Raw genomic sequence first — 26961 nt, 5'->3', positions numbered from 1 at the left:
TTGAGCTATTTTTGAAAAATTTGCACCATTTAGAAGTGAAATATTGGTAAAAACACAACTCTAAAAAACCTGGGTCTCCAAAATCTCAAATGGGGAATGAACACAAATGCATGCCATACTTTTGGATAAAAAAAACAACACATGGCTTTCTTGTTTGAAAGCTGCTTGAATTTTACATACCTGGTTCCTCCTTAAAGAACATATTAAATGTTGGTCCTAAAAAACTTAAAGGGGCACATAGTGCCATTCTATAGCACAATAACGTAACTATGTTAATTTCAGTTGTTATAAAATTGGTATATCAAATACGAGTTAAAAGAAATGTTACCTCATAATTTAACGCCTTGAAGTCATCACATCTCAAAACTACAGAACTACAACTACAAAACTACTCTTATCTGTTCACAGAAAGCTGTAAATCAGTTCCTGTTGGCTACAAATGTATGAATGTCTAAACTCCTCTGTGACCCACGTTTCACTTATTCAACTGGTTGTATGTGGAAAGTAGATAACTATTATTTCATAGTTCATCTTGTTGACTCTAGAAAGTGTGCTGTTTGCCATCATTCTCTATGTTCTCTATGTCTCGGTGTTGAAGCTGACATCATCTGTGCCTAAATCGGGCAAAACAAGGGGGATTTGGTGCTTGTATCTTTAATTCAAGGTAAAAACCAAACGTATCATGAACCCAAAACTTGTGCTCAACCAAGAATAGCACTGCTGTAATATATTTGCACTCAGGTGAAAGTAAGATGAAGCCATCCAAAAAAATTCTCAGGAGTGAGGAAGTATTTTGTCAGATGGCTACATAAACACTGAGAAAGTGGTGTCATCAGAAAGATATAATTCAATGTATAAATTATGGTTCAGTATTTTAAAGACTAAGGTAAAAAATACAAAAATAACATGATTACAAAGTAACAAATGAGGCAGAAAAAAACCCTTTTAATTCATAGTACCTCCACTCAATGTTTATCTTGTTGACAGAAATGGAAATAAGTAATGGCAGAAAGAACTCATCAGGTTGAATATAACGTTAGAACAAAAAACAAAAAACTCGAGTAAAAGGTGATACTTCTTAATACTATTACTCAAGTAAAAACATAAGGTGTTGTAAAACTAATGCTAAAAGTGCATTTTCCTCTGAAAGTTACTCAAACAATTGTAACAAACTAAATATCACCTAGCTTCTAGGTTATTTTCAGGTGTAAAATCTTACTCTAGTAATCATGCTAACTTTTTTGTAGTTAGCATGAGTGAGATAAAAATTATGACAAACATGACAAGTTGGGTTCAAATTATTCCAGTGATTTTGGGAGTTCTGGCTTTCCATACATAAGAACAGCTTTATTAGTATTTTTACCGCTAGAGGGCGCGGTTGACACACGTTGTGAACCTGTGTTGGGGCATGCGCAGCTGAGTGACAGCTGTCGGAGGAGGTGAATCCTCTAGTCGGCAGAGCGGAGTGAGAGCTGGAGGAGGATAGACTCGGGGACGTCGGCGTTTCTGTCCGTAGGAGTTAGCAAAAATGTTTTATCCCCTTCCGAGCGGGCGGAAAATGTCTCCGGAGTCTCTCTAAACAAGCTTAAAGACATGGCAGCTTTTGAACTTTACTCCAAGGTAGGCAGCGCCTGATAACGAGTCACTCAACGGTTTTTTTCTACCTACTTTTGTTAGCTTGTTATGATAAAATTGTAATTAGCAACTTTTTAGTGCCTGTTGAATCTCTTTTTAGTGAGTCAGGATAATTATATAGCACTTTTTTTTGCTACTCTGCCACATAAACCGCCTCTTATCCATCCACGTTATGCGCATGTCCGCTGCCAGTTACCTACGACTGCTGCCGCTGATGAAGTTTTTCCAGCCAGCTGTGTTACTGTAAGAGCAGAGGTTGGATTTCTCTGACCCGTTTCTTTTTCTCTCTTTCTCTTTGAAAAAAAATTAATCCAGAATGCCCATGTTTGGCTCCCAGATGCAGCAGAAGTGTGGAAATCTGCTGAACTTCTCAAAGACTACACTCCTGGTGACCTGACTCTGTCTCTCCAACTGGAGGATGGCACGGTAAGACAGGCCCAACCCCCCCGCCCCCCAAACAAACAAACAAACAAACAAACAAACAAACAAATCCAATAACCACACAGAGACACACCCAGAAAGGCTGAGATGAAAATTGGTTTAGGATGTTCTCGAAACGTCAAGCGCATATTTCTTTTGCACAAGCGCTGGAAGCAGAGCATAGTGAAATTACATGCTATGATGGATTATTCATGACAGCTTGGCTGTTGGGAGTATTTCTCATCATCAGGCAAAACAAACACCTTGTGGTGCTATTTACAAGTTAAACCGTGTGTGCATGGTTTCAGAATAAGTGAACTGACTCAAACTAAGTTTTTCTCCTGTGTTGCTGCTACCTGAAGGTATGATGTCGAGTTTGGGCATGCACGTCAGGTATGGAAATAAGGTCAAATATTATCTTGAGTGAACATGAACAGGCCAAGCAGAGAGGTTTTGCTGTTAGCTTCCATTTGAAGCATGATTGACAGTTAATAACTTGCATTTTTGCCCATTCTCAATGCCATCATTAGCTGACATTATAAATACTCTAACACCTTTTTTCTTGTTTTGTTTGTTCAGATTGTGGAGCACAACGTTGACCCCAAAACCAAAAACCTGCCCCCTCTCAGAAACCCCAACATCCTGGTGGGAGAAAATGACCTCACAACTCTCAGTTACCTCCATGAGCCAGCAGTGCTACACAACCTTAAAGTGCGCTTTATCGACTCCAAGCTGATTTACACCTACTGTGGTAATGAGCTTCATCTCCTTTGACTTGCACTATCACTGTCGGCGTAGACTTTGGAGTCTTACTCACTGCATGCGCTGACATAATCCAGAGTACCTTAAGCTGATTATTATGATGCATGCTTGCTTTTAAAGGAACACAACATGGATATGTCACTGATGATAAGATTGCAGAATTTGTGTTATTCAGTATTTTCTGCTTTATTAATCCAAAAAGCAAAATAAGTCGTTGTCTTGACTGAAACACCAGCATGTGATATGACTGAAAACTTGCTTAGAGCTAAACAAAATATAAATTTGTTGCTCTCAGTTAAGGTTGTGACTACACCTGTCATGATAAAAAATTTAGCTGGACAATAAATCGTCTCAGAAATTATTGCGATAAATGATAATATTGTCATTTTGGGACCATTTTCAACTAATAACGGAAAATTAACGCCTTTTGACCTCTGAAAGACTGATAAACTTTAATTTTGTACTCCACACAAGAATTGGAAAACATTTTAAATATCCAAAAAATAAAACACAGCCAACAACGACAACCCCCCCACCTCCCCACAAACAACTGAAACAGTAAATAAAACAGATTATGCAGTCTCTGTAAACAAAGTTGCCCTTCAAAAAATGCTAATCATCAGAATGGAAATTATTGAGCTCATTTAATTTATTATTAAATTAATTGATTATTGTGACAGGCTTAGTTGTGGTCACTCTTGCCAACTCAAAACAGACATTTTGTTGATGTTATTTTGTAGTTTTCATGTAAGAAAGATTTTTAATTTCAGTCAAAGTTTTTGTCAACTCATCTGTGTCAAATGCTTTTCCTGAAGGAATAAATTATTGAGGGCCTAAATCCATATGATTATTGTCACAATCAGCAATATGTCAATTAATCACATTATAAATTAAAATAAACTTAATAATTTCCATTTGCAGGTTTTATTATTTTTCTATTTTCTCTTTCTACCAAAAACTGGATGACAAATGTTTTCAGTATCGTGTTTTAGTCTCAACTAGCCCTTTTTTTGAAGGACAATACTTTTTTACAGAGACTTAATTATTCATTTTATTTGTTGTTTCTGATGTTCTGTTTATTTGTTTTGCTTATTTAAAACTTCTTCTAGTTCCAGTGTTAAAGTTTCATTAAAATTTAGAGTTTATTGATCTTTGAGAACATGCTCTTTTATTATTATACCATGACTATTATATATCTTAAAAAATATCACAAAGCAACAATATTTATCGTGGTAACTCTGGGACAGATTATCCTCCAGTATAATTTGTTATTGTCACAGGTCTACATTTTCAACTTTTCATTTGTAAAAGTAAGAAAAAGAACCATGTGTCATCTAAGAATGAACTTTTAGTTCTACTGGTCCACTTTAGGAATCGTCCTGGTTGCCATCAATCCCTATGAGAGTCTGCCCATCTATGAAGTTGACATCATCAACGCCTACAGTGGGCAAAACATGGGAGACATGGACCCTCATATCTTTGCAGTAGCTGAGGAAGCATACAAACAAATGTCCAGGTTTTGGTATTTTTGTTTTAAATTTTAGAGCCACCATAGAGATCTTTTTTGCCTTTAACTCTGACTCTCTTGAAGTTTTTTTTGCTTATGAATGTTCCTTTTTTGTATGTAGAGATCAAAGAAATCAGTCCATAATAGTCAGCGGTGAATCTGGTGCAGGCAAAACGGTTTCTGCTAAATACGCCATGCGTTACTTCGCCACAGTCAGCAGCTCGTCGGAGGAGACCAGCATCGAGGAGAGAGTTCTCGCTTCTAATCCAATCATGGAGGTAAAATTTTACCGCTGTAGGAAAATCTACAACACACGCTTAAGATTATGTTTTAACAGACAGTATTTATTGTTTTGTAGGCCTTTGGGAATGCCAAGACAACAAGAAATGACAACAGCAGCCGCTTTGGGAAGTACATTGAGATCGGTTTTAACAAGGATCTCTGCATAGTCGGGGCCAACATGAGAACCTACTTACTGGAAAAGTCCAGAGTCGTGTTCCAGGTAAATCTTCATGCATGTGGACAATGTGTATTCATGCTACTTGAGCATTAACTTAGAATAAGGCTGCAACTAACAATTATTTTGATATCGATTTATTCTGATGATTAATTGATTAATCAGATAACAAAGATGACCACATTCTGCACATTTCAGTTTTTTTGCTATATTAGAAATAAATAATGCAAATAAATAAATAATTTAATTAATCTTTTAAAATAAGAAAATACAAATTTTATTGCCTAATATTCAGATGTATAGCATTCATTTAGAGCAGGCTCTGTCACTTTTTAATATTAAATATGTATGTATTATGTAGAGTTTTGACTTAATTACTGCTTTCAGTATGTTGTTCTTTCAGCAATTGGCCATTTTGAGTCTGTATACTCCAGTTAATTAATCAATTACTAATTTAATTTCAATAATTGATTAATCTGACTAATCATATCAACCTTAAATTTTTTTAAATTATAACTTCACTGTATCTTTATGTGATTTTATAGAACAGATCAACACCAAGTTGCTCACAGTTGAGCATGTAGAAGGAATATTATGGATCATTTTTAATTTTGATTGTGACAAATGTAAACTAACACCACAATGCATGATTGTCCAATTCAGCTTCACTGTTTGGTTTATCAGATTAACTCCTAACAGAAAACACTGAAGTTTATGGTAATAATATGACAAAATGAGGGAAAATTTCTGTGAATGTGCCTCACTCTCCATCTTTTTGCATTTCCTGCAGGCTCACGGAGAAAGAAACTACCATATATTTTACCAGCTATGTGCCTCTTCACACCTGTCAGAGTTTAAGACCTTCAAATTAGGTCTGACGCAATAAAACATAATTTTTAGTATATTTTGGAATATAATATGGCCAGTAATAATAAAAATAAAATGATCTCACTTGTTGTTTTAAAGGCTGTGCAGAAGACTTCTGCTACACTAACCAGGGTCAGAGTCCCGTCATCGATGGAGTCGATGACGCCAAAGAGATGTGCAACACATGGAGGGCGTTCTCACTATTAGGTATATATAAATTAAGAGAAAATGATCAGTTTCTCTGATTTTACTTTTTATAGGTATACGTTTTAGTATTGTTCTTTTATTCTATGAACTGCTGACGACATGTCTCTGAAATTACAAGCACAAATTTTTAATTTATTTGCAGAAAATGAGAAATGGTCAAAATAACAAAAACGATGCAGAGCTTTCAGATTTCAAATAATGCAAAGAAAACAAGTTTAGATTCATTTACATTCTAATGTTTTTACTCAGGTACTAATATTTGCTGGGATAACCAGGAGGTTTAGTGCAGTGGGCGCTGAGTTTTTTTAGATAGATGACTTCGATTTAGATTATTTGACACGGTTGTTTTTTTGCTCACATTTAGGAATTGGTGAAAGTGATCAAGTGGAAATTTACCAGATTCTTTCAGCTATTCTCCATCTCGGCAACGTGGATGTAAAAGATCAGTCATCTGACAGATGCAGCATCCTGGTAAGCACTGATTTCTCTCTGATCCAATAACTCTGTTTTTACATAGTTCATTTGTAGCATTTCCTTTTCCATTTAAGACATGTGTTCAGAATACAGAGGTGTTTACGTCCTGTTTTCCCAGCCAGATAATGCCCACCTGGTGGTCTTCTGTGAGCTTATGGGAGTTCCTTGTGAAGAAATGGCCCACTGGTTGTGCCACAGGAAAATCCAGACGATCTCGGAAATCTTTGTGAAGTCTGTTTCCAAAGAGAATGCGGTGCATGGGAGGGATGCACTGGCCAAACACATTTATGCCCGACTCTTCGGCTGGATCGTGAACAATATTAACAATACGCTGGCATCTACAGTGAAGCAACACTCATTTATCGGTGTGCTCGACATTTACGGGCAAGTTTATCAGCTTCTTCACAGTTTTTCTGTTATTGCTCAACAGTTTACAAAGTTAAACATATTTAGGGTTGGAATGATTCATCGGATTATTTCTGATGAATACTGAAATAATAATTTAGTTTTCTGGAGTATACAGATTGAAATAAAACGCAATTTATTGAAACAGCAAGTATTTAGGTCAAAAGGGTTCAAAAAATACATACAAAAATAAACATTTGCCTGTAAATATGCTCTACCCAAAATTCCTCAAGCGGCATTTTAGCTTCACACAGTTGAAATTCTGTTAAGAAAATCTCTTGTTAAACATTTTATGCTATCCAAAAATAACCAGCACATTATCATTACACTGTTTTGATGCATCCTTTGCTACAAATGATACACTAAAGGAAGGCTATGCTATTTGATTTTAGACAATAAAATGTTTATTTTCGTCTTCAAAATAGGAATTGAATTGAATTATCTGCATCTTTTAATACATTAGAAGAAAAATCTTCAAATTACGGCAATTATTTTCATTCGATTAATCATCAGAATAATTGATAGATTAATCGATAACTAAAGTAATCTTTAGTTGAGGACCTATATGTATTTTTCTTCAGATTTGAGACATTCGACGTCAACAGCTTTGAGCAGTTTTGCATCAACTATGCCAATGAAAAGCTTCAGCAGCAGTTCAACCTGGTGAGAATCTGCTAAACATTGACTAGTTTGTGTCCAAATGGAGAATTCATCCCTCATTTTTCGCTCTTTCCAGCATGTCTTCAAGCTGGAACAGGAGGAGTACATGAAAGAGGAGATCTCCTGGACGTTGATCGACTTCTGCGACAACCAGCCGTGCATTAATCTCATCGAGGCCAAGCTCGGCATTCTGGACCTCCTGGACGAGGAGTGCAGAGTAAAATGGCACTATTGTTTTTTTTTAAGCTGCCATTGGAAGTGTGTCCACCGCTCTGGGCTCCAACACACTTAATGTGGAGGTTATGACTAATGCCATGACTAACTGATGTGTCAGCGCTTCCTCTTTCCACAGATGCCCAAAGGTTCTGACGACACATGGGCTCAGAAACTGTACAACACCCACCTGAAGCAGGATGCTTATTTTGATAAACCCAGGTTATCAAACGAGGCTTTCATCATTCACCATTTTGCTGACAAGGTAAAACGTAACTCTGTGGTACGCAGTGCAGCTCCAATCGCCTTTTGATGTTAGGTTTGGACTTGCAGATGTTTGGGTTTGTCATCGTTTCCTAGTTGGGGAAAAGTCATTACTCAGAGGTGAACATTTTGGTAATTGAATGAATACCCCAGTGGAAAATTTTATGCTTTTCTAGACTCTTGAAAGGTTTTGCACACGCTGGAGAACTAGTTGTAGTGGGATCATTTCCTTTTCGATTGCAGCATCAATTAAAAAATATTTTTAAAATTTTCATTCGTTGTGTGCTGCTTTTCAAAAAGTACTGCATCACTTAATTCAACTGGTAACCTGTTCAATAAGTTGTTCTTTGTTGATTTTCTTTTAATCAGCGTGTCTGTGACATCCTGTCTCAGCGTTTCATTGATTAGCTCACTAGTTTTTTTTGTCATTAAGATAAATAAAACAAAATATTTGTCCATGTCACCCATTCCTGATAATAGTTCAGACTTTTGCAGACTCTAAAACATTTTCTGACTCGATCACCCTCTGTCTACCTTCATTCGTCTTCCATTCAGGGTTTAATTTCATTTATTTGCACGTTAATTGATATTTCTATAAATGTGCCAGAATTAGCCAAAAGGGTCTTTTTCATCAATGCTCAATTTGTCCTACTTAAAACAAAGTTTATGCAAACAAAATGAAAATGACTGAACCACACAAATTCTCTCAATAAATACAAAAATAATCCATCAATGCAGACAATGAAAACAAAACAAAGAAATTACTGTGCAGTGTTAGTTTTTGGTTGCAGTCAGGACCAAAATCTAGTTTCTGTGATCTGTTCCTTTGTGCCTAGGTGGAGTACCAATGTGTCGGATTCCTGGAGAAAAATAAGGACACTGTCAACGAGGAACAGATTAATGTGCTGAAAAAGAGCAAGGTGAAACTTTCTCTCTACCATTTATTAGCAGATGTTATTCTTTGTGGACATTAGAGCCAGTTTTATTGGATTTTAATGCTTTGCCAGCTGAAAAAAAAAAGTGCGTTGAGAAATTTATGTGTTGCAAGTTTGTGGGCACACACCCGGGAATTGTTTAGACAAAACTATTGGAGGAAATACTCCCACCTCTGATTGTTTTTAACCAGAAACACTGCCATCTGCTGTTTGGCGAGTCCTTTTAGTGTTTCCTGCCTTTTTTTTTTTAAATAATAAACTTCTGTTTTCTAGTTTGATTTACTGCTGAAACTGTTTGAGGATGAAGAAAAACTAAAAGCGCCAACTAGCAAGACTTCCAGTAACACTGGAAGACCTGGGAAGTCTCAAAAGGAACATAAGAAAACTGTCGGACTGCAGGTGAAACCTTTAAACACGAACAATGTGTGATCAAAATTGAACTTTTATTCTGTTTTTGCAAAGAACAAAAACAGAAAGCACACACGAAGGATTTATCATTGTCTTTTATTTCTTAGTTTCGACAGTCTCTATACTTGCTTATGGACACACTAAATGCAACATCGCCTCATTATGTGCGCTGCATCAAACCAAATGACCGTAAAGCTCCATTCACGTGAGGATCTCTGTTTCCTTTAGTTATCGCAAAGCTCAAGTAAAAAGCTTATGCATTCATTTATGTTTTTCTTAAATTTAAAGTCTGGACCCAATGAGAGCCGTGCAGCAGCTTCGAGCGTGTGGCGTCCTGGAAACAATCCGCATCTCTGCAGCAGGATTCCCATCTAGGTACAAATCTGTTAACACAAGTTTGTTTTTATAATAAATATGGTTGGAATATACTTTCTCATGTAATTCATAACGCCTCAGATGGACCTATCAGGAATTTTTTGGTCGTTATCGAGTCCTGATGAAGCAAAAGGATGTTCTGCCTGATAGAAAACAAACCTGCAGAAACCTTCTGGAAAAACTTATCAAGGTGTGTTTGAATTTAAGAATAGCATTGATTGATTATGTGTAATTAAAAACATTTATGAGTGCTTGGTGTTTTTGTCCTTAGGACCAACAGAAGTACCAGTTTGGCAAAAACAAGATCTTCTTCAGGGCCGGCCAGGTGGCTTACCTGGAGAAGCTGCGTTCGGACAAACTGCGTTCAGCTTGTGTGGCCATCCAGAAGACGATCCGCTGCTGGCTCGCCCGCAAAAAGTACCTGAGGATGAGACAGTCCGCCATCGTGATTCAGAAACATGTACGGGCTCAGCAAGCACGCAGGTGGGTGGATCATTTACAGCAGGACGAGAGGCGCAAATGCATGTCGGAAGTGTATTTTTAATGTGTTTATTTTTTGTTTCTCCTTTTAGTTATGTCAAGTTTCTGCGGCAGACCAAAGCAGCTATCGCTATTCAGTGCAACGTGCGAATGTGGTCTAAAAGGAGACATTTCCTGCAGCAGCGCTCTGCTGCTGTCACTGTTCAGCGTGTTTGGAGGGGCTGTTTGGCTAGGAAGCATTACTTCAAGGTAAAGTCAAGACTAATTCTGGTTATATCAGGAAGAACTTCATTATTTTGACTATTTAACTTAGTGGTGTGCAAACCTATTGCACTGTGAGCCACAATTACCTTATTCTTTCTAATTTAAAATGCTACATCATTTTATTGTAGCATAGTTACCCATATCCTCTTTTTATTGCTGATTAAAAGAAATTGACCCCAAAAAGTAGAAAAACTCCTTTTACATTTTGAATCTACATTGATTTACAGACCGCTTGCCTGCAAGATTAGATGAATTTGTTATATTAAAGTGCAGAAAGTAATGATATATAAAGTATTATAAAAGGAATCAGTTTAGAAAATAATTGTATATATTTTTAGAATTTTTTTTAACATGTGATACAAATTTAATTGTCTGCCATTTTATATTAACGGCTAATAGTTTGCAATAAGTCAACTTCAGCTCTGGAAAAAATGAGGAGCCCACTGCACTGAACCCCAATGAAAACCTCCTGCTTTCCCCACTAAATGTTGATTTCTGAACTCTTCCTGAGTTAAAACATCAGTATTACTGTTTCTAAATAAACATGAACTTGTTTTTCTGAAAGCTCTGCATCTTTTTAGTTATTTTGACCATTTCTCATTTTCTTCAAATAAAAACAAAAGTTTTGCTTGGAATTTCAGAGACATGTTGTCAGTAGTTAATAGAATAAAAGAACAACATTAATTTTACTCAAACTTGTACCTGTAAAAAGTAAAACCAGAGAATCTGATCATTTTGCAGTGGTCTCCAGTGCTGCATGTGTGACTAGACGAGCACTTGCAGTGGTATGTTTTTGAGAATATGTTTTTTAACTTGACATTCTGTTCTTGTCTGTCGCTCCCCAGTTGCTGTATGAGCAGAAGGCCGTGGTGATCCAGAGGATGGTGAGAGGCTGGTTGGCCAGGCAGCGTTTCCGACGCGCCATGGAGGCCGTCGTCCTGCTGCAGAGCTGCGTGCGCCGCATGAGAGCCAAGAAGGAGTTGAAGAAGCTAAAAGTGGAGGCGCGTACAGTGGAGCACTTCAAGAACCTGAACATTGGGATGGAGAACAAAATCATGCAGCTGCAGCATAAGATAAACGAGCAAGTGAGTTTTGTAGCAGTCTGTAGAGGAGTTTTCAACAGCAATTTTCTGTTTGTTAATTTTTCTGTCCACTTTGTTTTAACTCAACAAATACATTTTAATCCAGCTGGAATTAAAAGATTGTGCATTGATGCTTAAATAGAAAATCATTAATTCAATTTATCCTAAATGCCAAAAAATTATTTTTTAATGGAAACCAAGGAACTTTAGACTCCTGTTCAATTCACTGGTGTCAGAAGGGAAAAAAGCAAGTTTCCAACTATTAATCTGTCTGCACATCAGCCTGAACACCTCCCTTCCTTCCACATTAAAACCTGTGGTTTTCCCAGATTCTCTATTTAAAGGAATTTATTAAGCTAAATTCACTTTTTGCACAGTTTTAAGCTTTCATTTGGTTCTCAGCTGCTTCTAAAAACAGCCCAATTGTGGCAATAATTTAATGTTTTTTGATGTCTGGAAATGAGCTGTTCCAAAAACCTCTTGAATAAGTCATGTAGTGTTGCCTAACAACAATGGCGACGTCCAGCCTGTCACCTAGCAACCCAAGTGGTGCTCCAGCATGTTTGGTCAGCTGGTTTTACTGCTGTACTGGCTGCTGGAAAAAACTGTTGTTTACTGGCCATTCAGAAACGACTTGCTGCATCCTTGTTGGTTGTGCAGGAGGCTCCAATTCTGCTTTTCAAAGATGTACAGCTTTTTAATTGCTCATTTGTTTGTAGCCATTTTTAAGTGTGAGTCTAATTGTTGAGTTGAGGGTGTGACCAGCAGCAGATTATTTGGATTTAAAGTGACAAGACGCCCTGAAAGACTTCATCCTGATTTAATTTATCATGTTTTGTATAGCCCATGGATATATCCTGACCTGCTTAAGGAAGCATAATAGGCCACCTTTATTCATACTTAAAAAATACACAATGCAAGAAATGACAACTCTGGAAGAGCAGTGGGTCTTTTGTGGTGCATCATTAGACACAAATATGATTTTCTCTGCAATTTACTCTGTAATCACCTGAAAGAATGCTTCTAATAAAACTCTGGGTCATTGGCGTTGTCATATCACATGCAAATCATGTGTCTGCGTTTCCCCCCTGCAGCACAGAGAAAACAGAGAGTTCACAGAGAGGCTCAGTGTTCTGGAGAAGACCCACACGACTGAGAGGGAGAAACAGTGCAGAGAGATAGAAAACCTGCGCTCTTCAGAGCAGGAGGCCAGAGCCAAAGCAGAGACGGTTCCCTCGCTGCTGGAGCAGCTGTCCTTCCTTCAGGAGGAGCTGGAGAACACCCGCAGGGAGAAGGATCACCAGGAGGAGCAGACAAAGATCTACAAAGAGCAAACACAACAGGTAGGCCTTAACCTTCGACAACATCAGGTGATTTGAGCAGATTTTTTTAGCAGCTTATCTGCTAATGATCTGGAATGTGGAGAAATTACTTTCAGTGACATTCAGACAGATACATTTAGACAAATTTCCACAACCTTCAAGGCTAAAATTCAGTTTCTTGTAAATTTGAGGCTTCATGTTATGTTTATCAAACATCCATCTCTTCATGATAATTCATATTTCTAGCTGTCTTGATGCGAAAATTAATGTGCCTACAAAGATTGGAGATTCCTTTCATTTAAAATTGTATGTATTATTCCTAATACATACAGCTTAAGCTTTTGGATTTCGATTGCGGGTTACAGTGTGCCGTGGTAGGAGTGGGTGATATAGTGATAAAACTTTTAAGTTCATATCTTATGACACTATTGTGATAACGGTAAGAACTATTTCTTACTTTTTTAGATAACCGTATGGCTGTGACTTCATGACACAGCAGTAGTAGTCCTGCAAATTCAAATACTGCTCTTGAAAAACAAACCCATTTAGGGCACCAGTCACAGAAAGAAGTGTGATTTGTGTCCCTACAATGCAAGCAATAAGTGCATTTAATTTAAATTTTTGTTTATATTTATTGATGCACTTTAACTGAACGAACAGTAGAGAAAAGTAGTAAAAATAACAAACTGTTTTCGGAGTTTTTAAACATCAAAAGTTTGAGATTATTGTGAAAACGATGAATCAAAAATCTTATCATGATAAGAAATTTTCCACGAACAATAAACGGTATGATAATCTCTTCAAAATCCAAACTGAGTGATTACTATAAACATGTCCTGCTCCAGAGAATCCATGAGCTGAATATGAAGAACAGTTTGTTAAACAGCAACTTGGAAGAACTAAACGAGGAATTCTCCGAACAAGCTCAGCATTTGGCAGGTAATGGATCCACTGGATCTCTAAAAACCTACATCAATGTTTAAGTGTTGGAAATTAAGTAAAAATGAACTTTTTTTACTCAGAAATTAAAACCAACTTGGAGAACACCAAACAGCTGGAGAAGGACTTGACAGAAGAGCGCTCTCGCTACCAAAGTCTCCTCAGCGAGCATCTGCAGCTGGAGGAACGGCACAAGGACCTCAAAGAGGAGATGAACATCACCTTAGTAAGGAAGATTTTCCTTTTTTGTATGGCAACAGACGCTGATTTGACAGTTTTAAAGAGCTCATATAGAGTGCTTTAAACATTTATTCATATTCCTTAAACCTTTTCACATTGCAACCACAAATGTTCAGTGCTTTTTAATTGGATTTAATTGCAAAGATGTGCAGAATTGTAATGTGGAAATCTCTGTTTTTACCAAATTTGCAGATGTAAACACTGAAAGGGTATCCCAAACTTTTCAAACTGCTTGGTGAAACTGGGCCTGTCTCACTCCGGATCCTCTCTCTCTTTTATTTTTAATTTGAAAATGTTATTAAAATTCTTATTCCAAACAATATTACATCCAAACTTTACTATTTTTTAATGTCCTACGAAAATTTCAATCCAGATTCTGATATCCTTTAGGTGTGAACCTAACCCAGGCTGATGTCTTTTGCAGCCTGTAACAGGTTGGTTTTCTTCCATGATTTATATTTAGCTCTATTTATCTCTGCTTTCCAGTCCCTGGTGAAGAAAATATTCCCACAGCATTATGGTGCCACCACCATGCTTCACCATGCTGATGTTCAGAGTTAGTTTTCCAGAATAGTCTTTTGCATGCAAGCCAAAATGTAACTTTTCATGTCACGATTGCCTACTACTTTGCGTTCTGTGTAACATACACTGAGGTTTGTGGTTGTAACATGGCAAGATGTGAAAATTTGAATGGTACTGTATATCAAATTTTATTTGGTCATATAAGTTGGGTAGCAGTTCCAAATAATAATAAAAAACTGTTTTAATAGAGAAAGTTTAAAACTGATGTATTCAATCCAAGATTCACCCAGCTGTTTGTTGCTTCCTCTAGCAAGTAACTTGACCAAGTTGTATAATAGTTTTGTTTTCACTTGCCAAACTATGACATTTCCTTATTTAGAGGAATTATTTAGTAATTTTTCAAGCATGACTCTTAATTGGGTTTTATGAAGCTTATTTTTTGAGAAATATAAATGGATTCCAGAACTATGTAGACATCGCTGTATATTAATATTAATCTTGTTTATCTTAAATGTTCCTTTGTGTCCCTAATAAGATTTCAAACCAGTCCAGTCACCAGAGGACAGACTCCAACTACAGCAGTATCTCATCTGAGTTTTCTCAAATCCTGAGCTCCTCTGAAGATGAAGACAGTGCCATTCAAGCAGAGGTAATCTTTAAAACGCTCATCATCTGCAGATGTACAAGTGTGACTTCAGACAGATATTATGGATAAGAATTAGATGATATGTTTATAAAGAAATGTTTAAAATCCTGGTTAGCTTAATTGAGTCGTAATTTATAAGAAATATTGTGAAAAAAAGTTAAAAGTTTTCCTTTCTCCGTTCTGTATGTAAATATTGTTGTACTCTCCCATTTTAAGAATTTTACACTTTCAAGACGGCATTGTAAATATGAACTTAATTAATGTTTTGTCCTTTATTTGCCTGGTGGGGAAAAAAAGGACCAACTAACTTGCTTAGTTACTTACTTTACTTGGCTAGCTTATCTACTTTACTTACTTACTTACTTACTTACTTACTTACTTACTTAACTTACCTACTTAACTTACCTACTTTACTTGGCTAGCTTATCTACTTTACTTATTTACTTACTTGTTTAGCTTACCTACTTACCTACTTTACTTACTTACTTACTTACTTTACTTGGCTAGCTAATTTACTTACTTGTTTAGCTTACCTACTTACCTACTTCCATACTTACTTTGCTTGGCTAGCTTATCTACTTTACTTATTTACTTACTAGTTTAGCTTACCTACTTTACTTACTTACTTTACTTGTTTAGCTTACCTACTTTACTTACTTTACTTGGTTAGCTTTCCTACTTTACTTACTTACCGTATTTTCCGCACCGGATTATAAGGCGCACCTTCAATGAATGGCCTATTTTAAAACCTTTTTCATATATAAGGCGAACCGCATTATAAGGCGCATAGAGTAGACGCTTCAGTTCAGGTTGCCAATTTGTTCCGTACTCTATTATTACACATCTACATTTGTAAAGAACTGGTCCCCGAGTACTTTATATGGTAGGCTGCCCCAGTCATTGTTTCACTCACGGTGTTGCGATATTGTGCCCAACTGCTTTCTGGGTAACACAGACCAACCGACACGTTTTTGCAGTGTATTGCTGATATCGGTCCATGTTTTTTGGTCTTAATGCTCCAGAGCGGATAATCTGCCAAAGAACACGTACAACCCTAGAAATGAACGTGTTTTTTTTTTTTTTTTACATGACTGTAAAATAGGATGACACAGCTTCTGTTCAAGTTCTATAAATATCACAGCTGCTTGATGTGAACTATGCATGATGGAGTAGAAAACATTTCCTTGTGCTTCACAAAAAATATGGGAAATAGAAATTTTTTGTAATTTACTGCAGTTCTGTTTTATCTGTGTTTGTAATCCTCTAGCAGTCCAGTGCCTTAGTTAAATCAATATGATCTGTCTAATCTAATTAAAGTTTGCCTGTATTTTGGCAGGACGACGTCGAGACTAAAGTGGACCTGCCTATTCTTCTAAAGCTTCAGAAAAGGGTGAAGGAGCTGGAGGGAGAAAATCGATCTTTATGGAAAAAGCTGGGTAAAAAGGAGGAAGCCCAACAAGAAAAGGACAAAGTATGAAATCCCCCTATAAACATTTATCTAAAGTTCAGCTATTTGGTGTTTGAATCTTACATGATATCTTTCTGTAAAACAAACAAGGAAGTGGAGAAGCAGACAACTTTTGGCAGGACAGAACTGGACGTAGAAAAATTGAAGGTGTGACTTTCCTTATTACTGAATCTGAAATATGCATAAAAACAAAAAGTAGTTCTAGATTTTTGATCTTCTGCCTGTTTTCTAATGTAGCGGCAAGAGCTGGAGTCGGAGAACAAGAAACTGAAGCAGAATCTGAATGAGCTGCGGAAGTCTCTGACCAGCGAGAATAGCGATTTGGCGCCCCCTGCTGCTGGCTCTCTGCCTTACAACATTCTGCTGGAACAACTCAGTTCTTCCAACGAGGAGCTGGAGCTGCGTAAAGAGGAGGTGCTGCTCCTCCGTTCGCATATGGTTCGTCAGGAAGCTCTTAAACACAGGGTGAGAAGTTACATGGACTGCATGTGTTCTTCATAATCATATTAAAATGTAATTAATAAAGGAACTCTCTGTTTAAATAAAAATTTAATTCCAGGATTCTGTACTTGGAGAAAGTGTGAAACTGGATCTCGGTGAAATCCACTCATTACAAGATTCTGACAGGTGAGAACCACCTGGCTCTGTTTTTATGCTGCATCCTGCCAAACAGTTTTGAACATTTCTCAAATAATTTCTAATCAATAAAACAAAAATGCACCTGAAGGAAATGCACGAACTGTGCAAGTTCTGTCTTCTAAGATGTGAGAAGCATAACTGAACACAATTAATTTGTATACCATATAAATGTTATTCTTGCGTAAAAATAACACATTAATCAGCCCAAATAATTGAGACTTTCAAAATGTATGTTTTTATTTGAGTTGTATTAATGAATTTAAAGCTAGAAATCATTCTTAGAATTTCTAGTTTTAAATTAAAACATAACAAGAGGCAGAAGCTGACTGAACTTCATCAGAGGTTAGGAATTTTATTTAGAAATAATTTTATTTAGAAACGTGAATAAAGAGGAGAACCCCCCCCCACACCCATGAAAATTTAAAACAATTTTAGTGTGTTTCTGCTTCAGCTAACAGATTTTAAATGCGATTAAACTGAGAAAACAAAGAAAAACAAACTTGACAATATGTAATCATGACGTTTTGTTTTCCTTAATGTATTTTATATATAAGATGTTTAGTGCCACTTCAGTAGTAAATAACTGCTTGTAAAATTATGTGTTGCTATTTTTTTAATCTACAACAGTAAAATAATTGAGAATTCTTCCTATTTCTCTCTCTTAGTAAATCAGCTGTTAAGACTGCCTTTGTCTTCTCTGGTTTCTTATATGGGAACTCAACTCTTTCTAATTGGAGATGTTAATGCCTGCGGTCACTTTCTGATGCTTCTCCTTCAGGTCCACTGATATTCACACCCTGAATGAAGATGGAGAGCTGTGGCTTGCTTATGAAGGCTTGAAAGAGACAAATAGGTAATGATGCAATATCCTGTACATCTATGAGGCTTTATACCAACAACATGGCTGAAAAACATAACATGATATAAGCATTTCCTATCAGTTGATTAGATAGTCATTGATTGTCTTTTTTTTTTGTCTTGAATATCTGAAATACCGCAAAACTGGTGCCGTGACCTTTTCTGTTTTATCCATAGTTTTCAGGCTACACCGTTGTTTTTTGTTTTTAATCAGCTATGATGCAAAACTTTAAACTACTGCTGCGCAAGTTACTCAACAGGTTGTTGCTAGGTAACCAAAACGTGACTGAGTTTCTAGGTAACCAAAACGTGACTGAGTTGCTAGGTAACCAAAGAATGAGTGAGTTAGTTGATCTCACCAATCTTGCTTAGCTGGGCTGAGCAGCTAAAGCCTTTCCTCTGCCTACATCTCCCAGAATGCTGTGCGGTTCTGTGAAATTATTGGATATTATATCAAACACATTATCTGTTGATATTGATTACATGTCTATTGTGACATATCTTATTGATTTATTGTCCATCGCTAGTTTATAGCCATCGTAAAAAGGATTTCGTACATATTTTATTCATATCTGAGTTTAATGGTTGGCTTTTCACACATTTTAATTTTGGTCTTATCTTTGTGGACATAGAATGGCTCAGCGCTGTATGTGTGTGTTGTTTTCTGTTTATTTGCATGATAAAACACTAGAACAAACTGAGTGAGTGTGCTCTTTATTTTCTACCCTGAATCCGATCACGATCCAAACATCCTGCAGGCTTCTGGAGACCCAGATGCAGGAGCAGGAGGGTCTTCATAGTGAGAAGAACAGGAAGCTGACTGAGGAGATGAACAAACTGAGGTCTGAAAAGGAGCATCAACAAAAGCTGCTGGCTATGAGCCTCCTTTTACCCGAAGATGCCCGAATAGATGCTAGCCTGAAGCACGAGATAACTCGGCTCACCACTGAGAATCTGGTGGGTTTTTTTTCTGGATTTGTGATCGCTCCTTCTTCCTTTTTAATTACCTCAAACCAAGTTCTGATGTTTCCGACATTGCTGTTTCTTCATAATGGGATTAAGACGTCGATAGAAATTCTGATTTCATCATTAATTAATTTTTTTTCATTTCAGGAACGAATGGAGCAACAACAGAAACAGGATAAAACAATACGCAAATTGAAAAAGCAACTTAAGCTGTATATGAAAAAAGTGGAAGATCTAGAAGGTAATCCAGTCATACTACATTTGAAAATATGAACCCATATTTTTTTTAAAATCACAATCTGGATAAAAAGTAAAGCAAAATTTATCAAATCAAATAGTTTACATTTTTATTTATGTCACTTATCCTGTGTAGTGTCTTATGTCTATATTATAACTTATTATTATTATTATTATTGCTGTTATTTTATTTTAGTTTTTATTATGAGTAGCATTATTTTTATCATCAGTAATGAATAACAAAAAAGAAATTTGACTTTTTTTCTCAGATTAAAGTCAGAGTTTGACTTGTTGACATCACAATTAAAAAAATTGCAACCTGGCAGTGATCTGATTGGTTCTCATAATATTTTTCTGTTTAATTTAGCGAACGCTCTCCAGACGATTAGCTCTTCTGAGGCGAGCATGCCGGTCCGACCGGTGCAAATCGCACGCAAGGAGAAGGAGTTCCAGGGCATGTTGGAGTTCAAGGAGGACGACACGGGTCATTTGCTCAAGAACCTGGTCGTAGGTGCGTGTTGTTCCAACAGCCTATCTGCTTCATGTGATAAAAGTAGGTCAGGATGCTTCTTGTTTTCAGTGACTGTGGTGATTTTCACAGATCTGAAGCCTCGCGGCGTCGCAGTCAGCTTCACTCCAGGGCTTCCTGCCTTCATCATCTTCATGTGCCTTCGATATGCAGACAATGTGAACGACGACAGGAGACTCAGCACTCTCCTCAATTCTACAATCAGCAGCATCAAAGGCGTCATCAAGGTGCCGCATTTAACCTCGATCGGTTGAAAAACAAACGCCAGGGTTTATTTTTAGATTAATTTGGACTGATTTCCAGCAAAAATTTTGAGAAACTAATCTATGTGTTTATCTTTAGACGCATTGATTACTGCAATGCTAAAACCAGGAAGGTAAAGCACATCACCCCAGTTTTACGTCCTTACACATGCTCCCAGTAGAACCAGGCCCAATGCTCTTCCAATCTGGAACAAACCTCCAGAAAACTGCAAAACAGCTGAAACACAGAGTTCCTTTAAGTCAAGGCTTCTCCTTCCCTCTGTTTAGAGTTGAATTTGGTTTCCCTGCAAAAACACAAAATCTGATTGTTTTTGGTAAATTTCAAATGCAAATATCTTATTACAGTTGAAATAAGGCAAAAATAACTTACAAGTAAGTTTTCTACAAGACATAAAGCTTGTTTTAAGTCATTAATTCCTTAATATTGATCAAATTGTTTCGATATTTCACTTGGAACAAGACATTTTCTCCACAAGTGAAAAAATATGCTAGTGGAACTTGTACTTTTAAAATTAATATTGAAGATTTATTGACTTAAAACCAGCTCCTATACCTTGTTGAAGTTGCTTATGGGATAGTTTTATCTTATTTCTAGTGTCTGAATATATTTACACTCAAAGTAGAACAAAAGTACTTGGTAAGATTTTGTGCTTTTGCAGTGTAGTAGTAACTTGATGTGTATTTGCTTGATAATTTTGATGATTTAATTTGACAAACTTTTTTGTTTTTGCTTGTTTAATAATTGGTGACTGTACGACGTTTTTATGATGTAAAGCATTTTGATTCGCCTTGTTGCTGAAATGTGTTTTATAAAAAAAAACTTGATTTGCAGAGAAAAGGAAATGATTTTGAGGTGGTGTCGTTCTGGCTGGCCAACACGTGCCGGTTAATGCACTGTCTGAAGCAGTACAGTGGAGATGAGGTGAGCATCAGAAAAGTGAAACGTCGCTCCTTAAATAAAGCTGCGTAATCATGTAATTAATCTTCCCTGCAGGTGTTTATGGTGCACAACACTGCTAAGCAGAACGAACAATGCCTGGCTAACTTTGAACTGACAGAGTACCATCAGCTTTTTGGTGACCTGGCCATTCAAATCTACCGTCAGATCATCAAAAGCTTGGAGAACATCCTGCTACCCCTGATAAGTAAGAAGACCTGAGCCCAAACTGGAGCTTATTGCAATAAAGCAATTAATTGGATCATAAATTAAAATGACCCAATAATTTGTTGGTTTTTTTTCTTGTATCTTTTATTTCTTTCTATCAAAAGTCTCAGTCTGGTCCATTGGTCTCAACTTGACCATTTCTTAAGGGCCATTTTGTGTCAGTTTTGAATGTCAAAATGTGAAAAGTTGAAGTTTTATGAATACGCTTTCAAGGCGCTATGTCTTAAAATCATACTGCTGTGTTTTGTAGTACCATGCATGTTGGAGCATGAGGCAGAGCAGGGAGTTTTAGGCTCCAAACCAACAGGCCTGAGGAAGAGGAGCCCCAGCTGCCCTGATGAAGCTTTGACAGTGGAAGTCCTCCTGCAGCGTCTCAGCTTCTTCCACAGCACCATGAGTCAACACGGGATGGACTCTGACATCATCAAGCAGGTGGTCAAACAGCAGTTTTACATCATCAGCGCCGTGACTCTTAACAACCTGCTGCTGAGGAAAGACATGTGCTCGTGGGGAAAAGGCCTACAGATCAGGTAATGACAGCAACACTTACTTATTTTCTAAAACTAACCGTGAAGGAGGCTGCAGAGGAGAGATTTATGCATTATTTGGATTAACAATACATATAAAAATTAGAGCTCCGTCAAATTCTGCTGCTAATGATATATACTGACCAGTTGGATAGACTTTAACTTCCTGAGATGCTAAAGTCAACAAAGCATGGTGGGCAATATAGACTACTAATATAGACTGCAATATTTAAATAACGTCTATGATTTAAAAAAGAGAACTATTTAATACTTTATAACGTTATGGCTGTGAGTGCATGGCACAGTATTCATAGCACCATAAAAACACAAAAAATGTTTTTGAAAAATATTCCCGTTTGAAATTTTCTTTGTCAAGACGGCATTACTTTAAAAAAAAAAAAAAAAGCGTGATTTTAAACTTCACACATTTACTTATTTTTTTGGAATTTATTGATACGTATTGATATTCCCGTGGAGAAAATGGTAAAAATAACATTTCCAATAATAACGTCCAAAAATTTAACATCATTAATTGTTTATTTTTAGGCAGTTATGAGATACGGTGGTGAAACCTTAAACTGCTGCTGCGCTAGTTACTCGGCAGCTTGTTGCTAGGTAACTAAAGCGTGAGTCAGTTGCTAGGTAACCTAAGAGCGAGTGAGTGGAGCTGCTTTGGAAACCTACATTTTAAATCTAATATCCACTTTCAGTTAGAGATGGCACAGTAAAGAGGATACATTTTATTCATTTTCCTCCTCGTGTTGCTTTTATTTACAAGAACTCCTTTTACGTGAACTCCTTGTAGTGCTTTTCACTTTTAATCTGAAGTGCGTCTTGTCCTCCTCTCTGGGTGAAGGTACAACGTTTGGCAGCTGGATGAGTGGCTGTCAGAGAGGGAGCTGAGCGGCTGTGGAGCAAAGGAAACTCTGGAGCCTCTCATTCAGGCTGCACAGCTTTTACAAATCAAGAAAAGCACTGAAGCTGATGCCAAAGCAATCTGTGGCATGTGCTCCTCCCTCACCACAGCACAGGTTCGGCATCAGAAAACATCCCAGCTTTTTAGTCTTTACACAAATAAATATGACTCGGTTCACTCTTAACTTTTTTTTTCTTTTACAGATTGTTAAAATCCTGACCTTGTACACTCCAGTGATTGAGTTTGAAGAAAGAGTATCAAACACATTCATCACCACCATTAAAGTAAGGTCTTAATAATACAAGGGTGTCCAAAATGTGGCCCGGGGGCCATTTGTGACCTTTGAAATGATTTTAATCGGCCCTAAGTCATAACTGATGACCCCAAAAATGTGTAAATTGTTTTTTTCTTTTAATAAGACAGCAATGTGAAGCCTTTTTTATGTTTAAAAACTTCAAGTATCTGTAGATTTTATATTTATAGATAAAATAGGAAAAAATTTATGAATTTCTTGGTCTGTGAGTAGTTTAAATTTGCCAATTTTAGGGGGGGGCAAAAAGTTTGGGCACCACTGTTTTAATCTCTAGTCTTTTATTATCAACTTCCATGTAATAATTTATTAACTCTTTTCTTTTCTTCCTTTTTAGAACCTTTTGAAAGACAGAGCTGAGTCGTCCAACTTGATGATGGACGCCAAGAAAATATTCTCTGTCACATTCCCGTTCACGCCTTCCTCCGTGGCTCTGGAGACCATCCAGATCCCCGCAAGCCTCAACCTGGGCTTCCTTATCCGTGTCTAGAGCTGACCTCTGACCTCTGATCGCACCTTGTTTTTCTAATCCTGTTTACAAGTAAATAAAATGAACCAAAGACTGTTTTCCATCAAAGTTTGTATCTTAAAAAAAGCTGTTATTTATAGATGTGTGAATATTCCCCCCACCCCCCAAAAGAATACAAACTGACTGAATAGGAAATATGCAAAAAAGTTTCTTAAAGGAGAAACTTTAAAAAGAAAATTAAGAATTTTAGCAAAGAAATGTGACATTTCATCTGTTGGCTGGCCATTAGCTAACTTACAGTTATCATGGAAGTGAAGGGTGTACAAATTTTAAACCTTTTCCAGACTGGCATAAGAATACAGCATACAAAAAATAAAAAAATGTAGTTAATTCGGTAACACTTTATTTGAAATCATTACTGTGTAAACTTTACCTTTAATAACATAAAATTATCTAATTTTTAAAGTGCAATCCGTAATACTTTTATAACAAATTTATATCAGTAATGATTTCTTGGTTAATGTCAAGTTGTCATAACAAAGACATTTTGAATAATGTCAGCTTTGTATTAAAAGTGTCATAATTTACTGAATGACGCTTTATGACAACAGTCATAAATATTCATGAAGGCTTATTGATGTTCATGACAGGTGTTATGACATGTTTATAAAAGTATCATGTCAGTCTTATTCACCCCCCTTCAACTAGTGTTACCGTTAATTCTATACATTTAATTGAATTAAGTTTGGCAAACTTCATTTATCTACTTTTCTGTAACATGACAAAATATTTTCATGGATACATTTAATTTGATTAAGAATCAAATTAACTCAAGTTTGTTTTTAAGTTGGATCACCTGTTGTGTTTTTTCAGTGTACATAGTAGTGGCTTTAAAAAATTAGACTATGGTGCACAAGTTTTGTTTTTAAATAAATCCACAATAGTCAAGCTTAGTTAGATGTTAGTGTAATTATAACGCTTCACTAATAGAGTTAAATGTCTTGAAAGTTTTAGAGTTACCACTTTAGTTCAAAAGCCATTAATAATCTACTGATTATGGAACATGCAGGGGTCAAGGTTTTCCACCATCTGGTTGTTCACAGTCAGCATTACTGGCCCTCAGCATGATGCTGTCGCCACCATGCCTGATTGTTGGGTTTAAAATTCTCACTTTGGCTGCTCCAAACAAACTTAACTTCTTGTCATTGTTGCCTAATAACGCAATCTTAGTCTTGTCTGAAAAGACACATTTTTGTTTTTGTGTAATTTTTCCTACTTTTCGGGGGGTTAAGAACATCTCAGCTCATGGGAAAGTGAAACTTTCTTCATCTGGACGTTCTGGTTCTTGAGTTGTTTGATTGAAACTTGGACATAATTCATAGTTCAAACTGAATAATTATCCCAAATGCTCATTAAATCTGGTTGGAAATGCCTTCCCAAAGCCCCAATCTCAACCTTTTTGAAAGTTTCTGGATTCTGCATAAAAGCAAAGTTCCAGGAAACCAAACAAATTAAGTCACCGCTACCGTTTCTGACAGGAAGAGACCAAACGTTCAGCCAAAGTTAAACAAGAAGGTTGTTGATGGCTACAGAAAGAGTTTCTCTTCAGCTGACTGAAAGACTCCTAACATGTGGGAATGTTTGCATAAATTTGAGCTTTATAAATAATATTACTCTGTGGGTTGGGGAAACGCCACATTAAATTTAAATAAACACACAGTTCTTGCTTTTAAGTCAATTAATTTATATGCTGTACAATTTGCCCTGGAAAAGAAAATGAATGATGAACAAATGTAAGCTTCACGTTTGATTTGTGGGATAAGAAATGCATTGGACTGCAGTGTTTCATGGCAAAAAAAGAAAATTGGTTATTATGGCCAAAATTATAAAAATGTTATTTCTAAAAAATATTTGAAAACCTTTGGACTTCAGCAGCAGTTTTATAATGGCTTACATGTCAGATCAAGCTGGAGAGAGATATTAATTTGAGAGAAGTGATCCTTTATTTTATCTGAAATGTTTTAAAACATGAATTTGAATGCTAAAATTTCTTTCTCTTATGCTACGATAGCATCCTGTTTATCTGAATTTAAAGACAAATTTGTCTATTTTTTTCCCCAACTATTTAAACTACTTGCAATTTTCAAAACACTAAGGTTTTCTCATTGAAAAACAAACCAAAAATCATATTTTTACAGTGACATCGTACTACGTCACATTTTGCATACAACGTATACATTTTGCATAAATTTTAAAGTTATGTTTAATTATCTCCATGCTGATATATGATTAACCAACCAACTTTTTCCCTCTGCCGTTTCCTTGTGAACTAACTTGTTGTTTTGAGACTTTGACAGCTTTTATATTTATGATTTAAACCCGTTCAGGTGTAGAACTTCGTCCTAAATGTTGGTGAATGTACCGAGGTCGTCGAGGTTTGCATCCGGTTTCTTTAGTGGCGAGGATCCTTGATAAAACGAGCACACCCTCAGACGGTGAGACAAGCCTGTCATGAGACAGAGGGGCGGAGACAGCCGAAGTCCCGAGCAGGTGAATTACAAGCCGGGCAGGAAAAGACGATACTTTCCTGGAAGTTTCAAAATAAAGCTCAGGAATCAGTAATCTACTTCCTTGATTACTGGATCAAGCAAAGGAAGGATTTGATATTAAAACATGAAGGAGGCATCACTAGAGGTGGGTAAATTGTAGTAGAGTAAAATTAAATTACTTCAAAATATCTTTACTTGAATAAAAGTTACTCAAGAAATTACTTGAGTTAAAAAAGCACTAAAAGAAGGTATTCAAGTATTGAGTAACTGATCAGAACATCTCATTTAATATTTTACAATGTCATCAAAGGGACAAAAAAAAAGTTGCATTCAAATCTGGGAATTTCAAACACTAAAATGAAAAAAATAATACAAATGAATAACAATTATAAAATGACAAATTTTAAACAGCATAAAACATGAATTCAATAGTTAAAAGTATATTTTATACATTTATATTATTTATGTCTTTTTGGTCAAAACTGGTTTGCTGTTCAGTTGGTAAACTTACTTACACTACTAGGTAGAGAGTCCAGAAAGTTTATTTCATTATTACTGGTGACTTTAAGGAGATGATAATAATATAAGACAAGTAAAATCAAAGTTATGGTGTAGTTAAAATATTCCTAAAGATACTTTTTCCCTCAAGAAAATGTAATTGAGTAAATGTGACTTCATTTTTTTAAATATACTTGTTAAAAATGAATAAAAATGACAGATGTAATACATCCAAATACATACAAGAAGATATTACAGTAGTTCTTCTGGTGGTAAACATACTTTACAGAAAGAATTTAAACAAACATGCCAAAATACTGCTTTTTGTACATGATATTTATGCATAATTATAATAGTAAAACAACTATCTTAATACACTTCCAATCCAACCATAGATTAACTTTTTAAAACAAGCATCACCTCCAATTTCTTTGGGTATTTCCACACTGTTGCACTTCAAATACTCTTTCTTTTAGTTGTTTT

The 26961-nt window shown here is 36.3% G+C and overlaps 1 protein-coding gene across 2 annotated transcripts; it reads left to right on the top strand.

The window, feature by feature from the left end:
* The first annotated feature begins 1405 nt into the window (after positions 1-1405).
* On the top strand, positions 1406-23529 carry LOC103466454 (unconventional myosin-Va-like). Of its 2 annotated transcripts, XM_008412020.3 has the most exons (40): positions 1411-1620; positions 1951-2061; positions 2635-2806; positions 4189-4333; positions 4446-4602; positions 4683-4826; positions 5572-5653; positions 5748-5855; positions 6220-6326; positions 6448-6713; positions 7316-7397; positions 7471-7611; positions 7747-7872; positions 8708-8791; positions 9080-9205; positions 9322-9419; positions 9503-9589; positions 9671-9779; positions 9861-10072; positions 10162-10318; positions 11179-11418; positions 12510-12758; positions 13583-13676; positions 13760-13902; positions 14974-15087; positions 16421-16555; positions 16643-16699; positions 16790-17017; positions 17112-17179; positions 17970-18044; positions 18808-19006; positions 19163-19256; positions 19620-19763; positions 19854-20008; positions 20877-20966; positions 21039-21189; positions 21460-21739; positions 22593-22767; positions 22856-22936; positions 23300-23529. In XM_008412020.3, exons 1-40 carry the CDS (start codon positions 1594-1596, stop codon positions 23450-23452), a joined length of 5466 nt encoding a protein of 1821 aa, XP_008410242.2. In that variant the 5' UTR covers positions 1411-1593; the 3' UTR covers positions 23453-23529. The 2 variants fall into 2 exon arrangements, with proteins under 2 accessions (XP_081464382.1, XP_008410242.2); XM_081608256.1 differs by lacking the exons at positions 20877-20966; positions 21039-21189; positions 21460-21739; ... (1 more) ...; positions 22856-22936; positions 23300-23529 and adding an exon at positions 20124-20861 and having other exon boundaries at positions 1406-1620.
* The last annotated feature ends 3432 nt before the right edge of the window (positions 23530-26961 follow it).

This window comes from Poecilia reticulata, chromosome 6 (genome assembly GCF_904066995.2).
Source record: "Poecilia reticulata chromosome 6, P_reticulata-male-v2, whole genome shotgun sequence".
NCBI lineage: Eukaryota > Metazoa > Chordata > Actinopteri > Cyprinodontiformes > Poeciliidae > Poecilia > Poecilia reticulata.
This window is presented reverse-complemented; position numbering and strand designations above follow the sequence as displayed.

Excerpts from the sequence above, each read along its gene's own strand:
- LOC103466454 (XM_008412020.3), top strand. The coding sequence starts at position 1,594 with ATGGCAGCTTTTGAACTTTACTCCAAG. Across the intron at positions 4,827-5,571 it reads AGTCCAGAGTCGTGTTCCAG|GCTCACGGAGAAAGAAACTA; the intron begins GTAAATCTTCAT and ends CATTTCCTGCAG. Across the intron at positions 11,419-12,509 it reads AGCATAAGATAAACGAGCAA|CACAGAGAAAACAGAGAGTT; the intron begins GTGAGTTTTGTA and ends TCCCCCCTGCAG.